The following is an 8,435-nucleotide window of genomic DNA, read 5'->3' as shown; positions in this document are numbered from 1 at the left end:
GGTAGAAGGGTTCCCCAGCTGCTTCGTTCTTCAGAATGCAAAAATAAATCTCTAAATCGAAGGGTGAAAGACCTTCCTTCCTTCCTTCCTCTTGCCAAACGCCCCACCCAGAGCCCTGCCTTCTAGAAGCTCCTGGTCTTGCTCAGAAGCGGCTCCTCAGCGCTTCCCACAGGTTGGGAGCCACGTGCCACGGTGCTGTGTTCGGGTGGCTGGCAGCCTTGGTGGGGGTGTGTGCCAGAGGATGGATCCCAAAGGCAAAACGGCAGAGGGATTCTGGGAATGGGACGCTGTCAAAAGTCAAGAGGCCTTTCAGGAAAAGGCCTCTTCGTGGGAACTAGGAGCCTCTCCTACAGCTTTGAGCCTGGGGATTGCTACAGAGAGATTTGGGCACTTTAAAGGCTAATTTGTGGATGAATATTTCTAAAACCTTTGTGGCTTTTGGTCAGCCATGATTCCTCCGTGGCCTTCAAAGAGTTTCCAGTGGCTCAAACTCCTGTTAGCCTCTTTGCTCCAAGCATGATGTGCCTGCCATGTTCTCTCTCTTCTCTGTCTCTGTCTGTCTGTCTCTCTCTCTCACACACACACACCTGGCTTCATGACAGGGTTAAAGTCCCAATGGGAAGAGCTTCCTTTCTCCTCCATTGTCTTGGGTTAGGGTCCCTAAGATGGCCGCGAACCCCCCCCCCCAAAAAAGCTTAGAAGGCAAATTTCACGATGCGTCCGTCCATCCCGTGTGGGAAAAGAAGTCATGTGGATAGATAAGAAAGTGTGGAGGAAATGGGCTGGAGGCAACGGGCCCAACGAGATAAGATAGTTGTAGAAAGACGATACGAATGAGTGGGAAAGTTGGTGGACGTTGGTGGGGGTGAATTTCGTGTTTGGGGAAATCTGGTTCCCATGTGCTAGAGGCAGGTGAAGAGTTTTCAAAAGAGGGAAGGGCGATTTGCACCCCACTCCGGTTATTTATACTGCCAAACTATATGTTTTTCCAACTTGGCATCATCCGGTCTGCCGCTCCCAAGATTCCCAGCTGACACCACAGAAGTCTGGGACTTGTAGTTGAGAAGACGGGGAAAGCCATTATGTACGTGGGGTCAGCTTCACCCTTGGGCATGTTTTGTGTTTAACGTCACAGAAGGTTGGAGGCCAGGGAGGGGGGCAATTATGGCCCCTTTACAACCTGTGGACTTCAACTCCCAGAATCCCTGAGCCAGCCAGTCCCCCCAGTCACAAAGGGGCAGTTCCCCATGGGAGAGGGAAGCAGCGAGATCCTTCTCTTTTCAAAACCGGGCGTGTTTCCTTCCTTCCTTCTGCCGAAACAGTGTTCGTTTCCCTGGTGTGATTCTTGCACTTCCCCACGAGCAGCGTGGACGGAGGTCCCTCGGAGGCTTCCTGTGCCATTCATGCTTCATTTCACAGGACGCTGAGCCTGCAGCTTCTTGCTCCCTAGAACGTGGCCAGCCAGGGTCCCCGAGGGGGGATGTGCTGGCAGAAGACCTCACCCCCTCATGGTGTCAGGTCCAAATACTTGCTTCCAATTTCAAACAATTAAAAGAAAACGAATTCCCAAACCCACGCCCATCCAACTGCTCTCTCCTTTTGTTTCCTTGCGCGAAGGTGCCCAGTTGACCCTACTTGAGTTCTGCCACCAGCTTGCTCTGGAAGAGGCTACTGGGAGTCATGGGGGTGACTGGTTGGTTCTCCAAGCCAATGTAACTCAAGCCATCAAAAGGTGTTCAGAGCTGGCAGGTGGAGACCTAGTTCCAGGGTGGGCGGACGTGATAGTGAAGAGTTGACTGACCAAAGGCGGAGACACCAGTTTGGGCAAAAGGGGCCAAGATCGGCTTTCCGTATCTCAAGAAGGACAAGCTTGAGGACACCCTGTTAGGACTCCACTGCAACCCCAAAGTCTCCAGAGGGTGATGCTGCTGCTGCTGCGTTCATCGTCCTTTGGAGTAAGTCGGGCCAACGTGGGTTAAATCGATCCAGCCAGGTCCCTTGTTGGCCTCCTGCCCTGCATGAAACCAGCTCGCCACTTCAGGTTGAGTTGGTTGGAGCTCCCCTTCCTGGCACCACTTCCTGAGCCTGGAGGATGTGGGGACAATGGCTCTCCGAGGTCGGAAACTCCAAGGGCTTCTGCCCAAGAGGGTGCAGGCGGTGCAGCCGGATTTGAGGCGCCAAGGGCCAATGGCAAGGGGCCTGGGTGAGAAAGCTGCTGCTGCTGCTGGTGGTGGTGATGTTTCACTTATGTGGGAGTGCAGAGCACTTCCCTGGAGAAGATCCGTATCTTGTGGGGGGACAGCTTGCACGAGGGCTGGATCAGCACCCCAAATTTGTCCTGAACGGGCACTTAGAAGGTGTGATTGCAACTCATTTTCCACACTTGAATATAACGCTCTGTGGGGGGGGAGGGGAATCTCCCTATGCCCTGCAGACATTCGTAAAGCAAATTTTGAAAAACTGAATTGCTAAAAGGGCGCAGGTAGGCAGGAAAGCCAAAGGTGTGACCTTGTAGTCTTTTTGAGCGAGGTGGTGTCGGCGACAGAATGCGCTGCAAAGAGAGCAGGAGAAGAATTGGCAGAGAGCTGGTGTGGAAGCCCTCTTGGAAGAAGGTCTCGCTCTGTCCTTCCGGAAGAGGCATAGGAACTAGGCCAGATGGTTGGAGAGAACTGGGGGGTTGGGGAGTGGGTGGCCTCGAACCTAGCTAGCCTCTCCCGAGGTGAGACTGTCTCACCTGTCAAGGCAAAAGAAATTGGTCCTGCAAAAAATGCACCCCTGGGCCTCCTTTTTATGAAGCGATACTTGGTGGGTGAGACCTCCGTCTCCCTCTCTTCCAGGCATGGCAAGAAATCCCACCTCTGCAGGCTCCTCTCCCAACTCAGGGGTTCTGCAGCAGTTTGCAAGGCTGGCACGGCTGAATGAGTTGCAGGCCAATTTCACAACCCTTCTGTGTGTAAATCTGATGCTTGCCCTACTTGCACCTATCAAATGCCTGGAGCCTCCCACGGCTTTGCCCCTCACCCTGAGACCCTTGGTGTCTTACCCAGCCTAGTGCCTCTTCTTACACCCAAGACTGGCCCATCGCTATGCCATCTCGGTCACTGGAACAGAATACAGAAACATCCAGGTTTATTCTGACCAATTGGGCATCGCACGGTGGTGGCCCCTGGAGACCCTGCAGGCAGCTGGCCTTAGGCCGCCTTGGGATGAGCCTCCATGTCTGTGAAGAGAGGTGTCGCCACCCAGATGCTTCCCACTGAACCTTAGCTGGTCGTGCACCTCCTCAACGCAGAGAAATCAAGCCCAGAACCGCCTCCCCTCCTCAGCCCTCAAAGTGCACCGCCTCCCCTCCTAAGGCCTGATCCGGTGCAAAGCCTCCTAACCACAGCTCTTCTTTTGCCACCCATACGCACAGCCTCCTTCCTCCCCCCCCCAAAGGAAACTGCATCATGTGTCCTCCAAACTGCTGCTTCTGATTTCGCATTCTCATGCTGCTCTGACACAGGGTTCCTGTTTTCTCTCGGAGCAGGTAAGCCGGGCTTAAGCCAGAGTGGAATCTCTGGGCATCTCTTTCTCGGAGTTGGCTAGGAGAACCGGGCTGCTAGAAGAGCCTGTGCTAAGAGTGGCTCCTGACCCTCACAGAGGTCTTCTCCATGCAGTTGAACCAAGCGGCTGTTTACGTTCCTGGCGACGTTTCCTTTGGGTGGTAGCTGAGCCGTCTCGCTAAGGGGGAGCCCCTCAAGAGTAGGACATTGTAGTGGTGGATGATGGGGAGTAGAAGCAGCCTCAGGTTCTGGTGAGGATTAGGCTCCTGGGGGCAAACAGGGTTGCTGAAGGTGTGATCCAGAACTTCATTCCCAGAGATGGGGCTGGTTGAAAGTTGCTTTGGGCTCTCTGACTTCGTGAAGATAAACAAGGCAACTTCACTGCGCTGCTCCCGTGTGTGAATCTATGCAAAGAAGTTGGTGCTTTGAGATATAACTTTAAAGTTCTGAAGATCCCAATTTGCTCAATTGGTGGCAGTCACTTGCTCGCTTTTTGGGTGCTGTGGGGCACCACGGAAGTCAGCAAATGGGCACAACCACATCTCTGAAAAGATTGCAAGGCTGGATTGCAACTTGTGGTAAGCTCGTAGGAAACTTTTAGTCAGTCCCGCTCCAGAAAGTTGAGACCCTGAGCTGTCTGTTGAGGCTTCCTTACGTGTTCTGTCCGTCATCCATGTGCAAGGCTGCCACAAAACATCCCCGTGGGGTTTGGTGATGTAACTATTGATATGACTGAACTCTGGTCTCTCTGGTGAGCATCTCTCTCGACGCAAATGAAGCAAGAAAAGTTGTTCTCAGAAATGAGGATCTTAAAATGTGGGGGAAGGTGGAGCCCAAGCGCTCACTTCCCTGGCCTCCTTTAAGCTTTCACCTGGGCTCGTTTCGATCCAAGACCGTTTCCCACCCTGTTTTCACTAGACGCGCTGGAGGTTGAGCCCCCTCCTTCCATGAGGTCTTAGCTAGGCTAGAGAGGCTTTTGTGAAGGGAAAAAATAGAGGCAGATTATTTGCGGGGACCCCTGATCACCTGTGTCTTTCGCTCTCTCCTCTTTGCATCAGGCAACATGGCTTCCTGGTGGACCTTCTTGGCCCTGATTCTCTCAGGCTTCCTCCTGTCTGGTGATTTCAGGAGTATCCAAGATGGCACCAGCACGAAGAACGTGGAGACTCCTGCCAACATGAATGCTTCAAAGTTGAAAGCAGCAGCTGAGGGAAGTAACGGGTCCTCTCAGTTGCCCCAGCAAGGAAAACAGGACCCAGAGAAGAAACACGCCAAGAAGCCTCCTGCCCTTCCAACAGCTTCAAGCCTCTTAATGGAGCCCCTCAAGGAAGAGGCCACCTCCTTCCCCACGGAGATCATGACCAAAACTGCACCCAAAGGTTCTCCAAAAAACATGCTGGCAAAAACCAAAAGTGAGCCCCTTTCCCTGAAAACGACCACAATGTGGTCATGGCTGGTTGAAGTCACCTCCAAACCCTCTCAGGAGCCTCTTTCCACCCTGACATTGGGGCAAGACTTTGAGACTACCGGACCTGCCTCCAAAAGAAAAGAAGACCTCCGTTCTTCGTTGAAAAAAATCACACCTAGTTTGGCCTTCTTGGACGATCTATCTACTGTGTCCTCTCAGGGTATGATGGGTGATTCGGGGTTTTCCACAGCTATCCAGAAGCTCATCCCCCACACACCTAGGCCAGACGCAAAGTCAAAAATAAAACTTCCTCTCATAACAGCTAGATCTGCAATGCCACAACATCTGGATGAAATCTTGTCTACATCTCAGACTTTGGTGGATGACACAGAATTTTCCACGACCGCCCAGAAGCCTAGCTTGGACTCAGGTAGGTCAGGCCTAAATCCAAGGGCAAAAACCTTCCTTGCCACAGGTACGTCTGAGACCCATAAAACACAGAAATACGCCTGGCTGGATGAAATGGCGTCAACATCCTTGGCTTTTTCGACAAGGTCCCCAAGACAAAGTTTGGGTCTTGTCACATCAGGTTCCTCAGCCACCACCCAAGGGGCGTCTCCCCTCGCCAATGATACCAGCCTTCTGATTGGAAAGTGTTTGCTGGCCGTCCTTCTGCTGGCCCTGGTGGCCGCCATCTTCATTGTGTGCTCCGGTGTCCTGGCCATCATGCTGTGGCGCCAGAAGAGAGCCTACCGACTGGGCCAGGCCAACCACACAGAGATGGTGTGTATCTCGTCCCTGCTATCTGCCGAAAAGGAGGAGGAGGAGGAGGAAGAGGAGAGGAGGAGGAGGAGGCCCCAAGTGAAGCGGGTACAACTTCTCGGGGAGACCGCATCTGAGACGGAGGCGGACAACTTAACTCTGAACAGCTTCCTCCCAGAGCATTAATAGTGGGCTTTCTTGGTACTAAAGACAACTTTGGTTCACCTCTTAGAGTCTCTTGGTCTTCTCCAAGACCGTCATCTGAACCCAGGACTACATCTGTGGTACATCCTTATCTTTTCATCTGGGTGGAGCCCTTGCACTGACTCATCCATTTGTTTGCCTGCTATAGAAACCCAACGTTTACGTTCTTCAAACTGTTGTTTCTTGGAGAACTATTGTGGCTTGTTGAAAACAAGATTTAGCCCTGCAGATCAGGTGTCTGGAAAGGGGCCCTTCTGAAATACGTAAATTATTTTTTAGTTAGATTTTTACTTAGTTTCCTCCCAGGAACTCAAGGCTTAGGATCCTCCCTGCTTCCCCAGACTGTGCAGATCTTATTCAGCGACGCCTCTGCCATAGGAAGGCCTTTCGTTTCCTTTTTTGAAACCATCATGTCTAGAAAGTAATAACTGAACCATGAAATCTCAGAACATGTCTAAACATTTCTGCTTTTTTTGTATTTTAGGACAGAACTAAGGTTTCTAGAGTGTGTTTGAGATGGGGTTATGTTTGAAATTGGGTTGATTGGAGGGGGGGGGGCGGTCCTAAGTAATCCACCTTTAAAATTATTAAATATTTTGAAATGCAACAGTGGTTGTAGCATCCCTGGAACCAGTCGGCCGTTGCAGAAACATCGTATTCTGGGCTCATCCCAGGTTCAGAAACGAGGAAGTCCCATTTCCCTACTCCGGGCTCCTTGTGGCGGGCTTGGATTTTGCTCTCACCTCAATTTAAACGTTTTATTCTCTCTTCCAGTTTTGCAGCAAAACATAAAGGGAATCTTTCTCCCCCTCCCCTCTTTTCTTCCCCATTGCTGTTTCATTCTTATCTCCATTAGTGAGGAAACCATCTTATCCCACCTCAAGTATTTGTCTAACCCAGGGGTCGGCAACCTTTGGCTGTGGAGCCGCATGTGGCCCTTTCATTCCTCTGCTGCAGCTCCCTGTCGCCGGTCGGCTCCACCATTGGCAGGGCTTTCGGTTAGGACAGGCAGAGGGAAAAGGACGCTGCGCTAGGAGGAGACTCTATGGCGGGGGAACCGGACTTCCCGTCGGCTCCAGAATTGAACGGGGGGCTTCCGGTTAGGACCTTTGTGGCTCTTTTGAGTGTTTAAGGTTTCCGACTCCTGGTCTAACCACACCAACTCAGGCTACAGGGAAGGCCCATCCCAATGGACTCCGATTCCATCGTCCCCTGACAAACTGCTCAGCCCCTCCCCACCCACCCTCCACTTTCTCCTGGTTTCCTGTTTCTGCTTCATTGTTTTGATTTCTCTTCCTCATCGCCCAGACTCTCTGATGGGCACCACCTGCTTGCCACAAACTCTTTTTTGGCATTTAGTAGGACTTGTTTTACAGAAAAGTCCTTCGTTTTTCACTAGCTGGTTCCTCAATTTGAGATGCAATTTTTTTTAACTTTAACTGTCCTAGTAGTGATGATCAAATAAACACATTGGAGACCATCGTAGGCAAAGAAAAGAAGGAAAACGGCTTGTAAAAACAGTATGAATTAAGTGAGAACATTCAGAAAAAGACTGAATAAAATATTGCCAAAATTGCAGATGGATTGTCTGTGGACTTTTCACTAAAACAGAGGGGGAAATGGTGCATAAACGAACAGAATTAGTTTCCCTTCATTGCAGAAAAGGAAACACATTTATCCACCTGTTTATTCAGCTAGACTTCTCCTGAACCTGCAGGTTCTGAAGAAGCTCTCTAGAGGCTCCTCCTCTGTGTGGGAGAGCGAGCATTGACGCCAAAAGGCCCCTGAGTTCAAAGCAATGGCTGGACCTTTAGCGTTAGAGATGGGCAGCTTTTCTAAAGAAAGCTCACAGGTCCTGCACGCTCCTTTTTCAAGATGCTTTTCTGCTGGGAATCTTGCAACATCAGCCCGAGAGGAAAAGATCTCGTTGGGCCCTTGGAGATGACTCACGCCTCTGATGCAAACCTGGGACGGAAACAGCCTTTGCAGAACGCCCCCAGGAAGATCTCGGCTGCTGCGGTTAAGGCAGGGTCTCGATTCTGCCAGATGCCCAGAGGGGCAGAAGCTGCTTTCAGGGAGAGAGAAAACTGCAGCTTTCAAAAGAGTCCCATCCCCACAAGGAAGGGAGGAAGGAAGGGAGGGAGAGAGGGAGGGAGGAAGGAAAGAAGGAAGGGAGGGAGGGAGGGTGGGTGGAAGGGAGGAAGAGAGGGAGGAAGGGTGGAAGGGAGGAAAGAAGGAAGGAGAGGGAAAGGAGGAAAGGAGGGAGGGAGGAAAGAAGGAAGGAGAGGTAAGGAAGGGTGGAAGGAAGGAAAGTAGGGAGGAAGAGAGGGAGGGAGGAAAGAAGGAAGGAAGCAGAGGGAAGGGAGGGAGGAAGGAAGGAAAGAAAGAAGGGAGGGAGGAAGAGAGGGAGGAAGGAAGGAAGGAAAGTAGGGAGGAAGGGAGGGTGGAAGGACCGTGGCAGTGTCCTGGGGTCATCTGGTTCCCTTTTCTGACATTCTGACAAGCAAAATCAATGG

The 8,435-nt window shown here is 51.6% G+C and overlaps 1 protein-coding gene across 1 annotated transcript; it reads left to right on the top strand.

Moving 5' to 3' along the window:
- The first annotated feature begins 3,418 nt into the window (after positions 1-3,418).
- Positions 3,419-7,497, top strand: SELPLG (selectin P ligand). Its single transcript, XM_081966762.1, has 2 exons — positions 3,419-3,529; positions 4,604-7,497. Exon 2 carries the CDS (start codon positions 4,609-4,611, stop codon positions 5,899-5,901), a length of 1,293 nt encoding a protein of 430 aa, XP_081822888.1. The 5' UTR covers positions 3,419-3,529; positions 4,604-4,608; the 3' UTR covers positions 5,902-7,497.
- The last annotated feature ends 938 nt before the right edge of the window (positions 7,498-8,435 follow it).

This window comes from Natrix helvetica, assembly GCF_964273705.1.
Source record: "Natrix helvetica genome assembly, chromosome: 14".
Classification (NCBI taxonomy): Eukaryota; Metazoa; Chordata; class Lepidosauria; order Squamata; family Natricidae; genus Natrix; species Natrix helvetica.
This window is presented reverse-complemented; position numbering and strand designations above follow the sequence as displayed.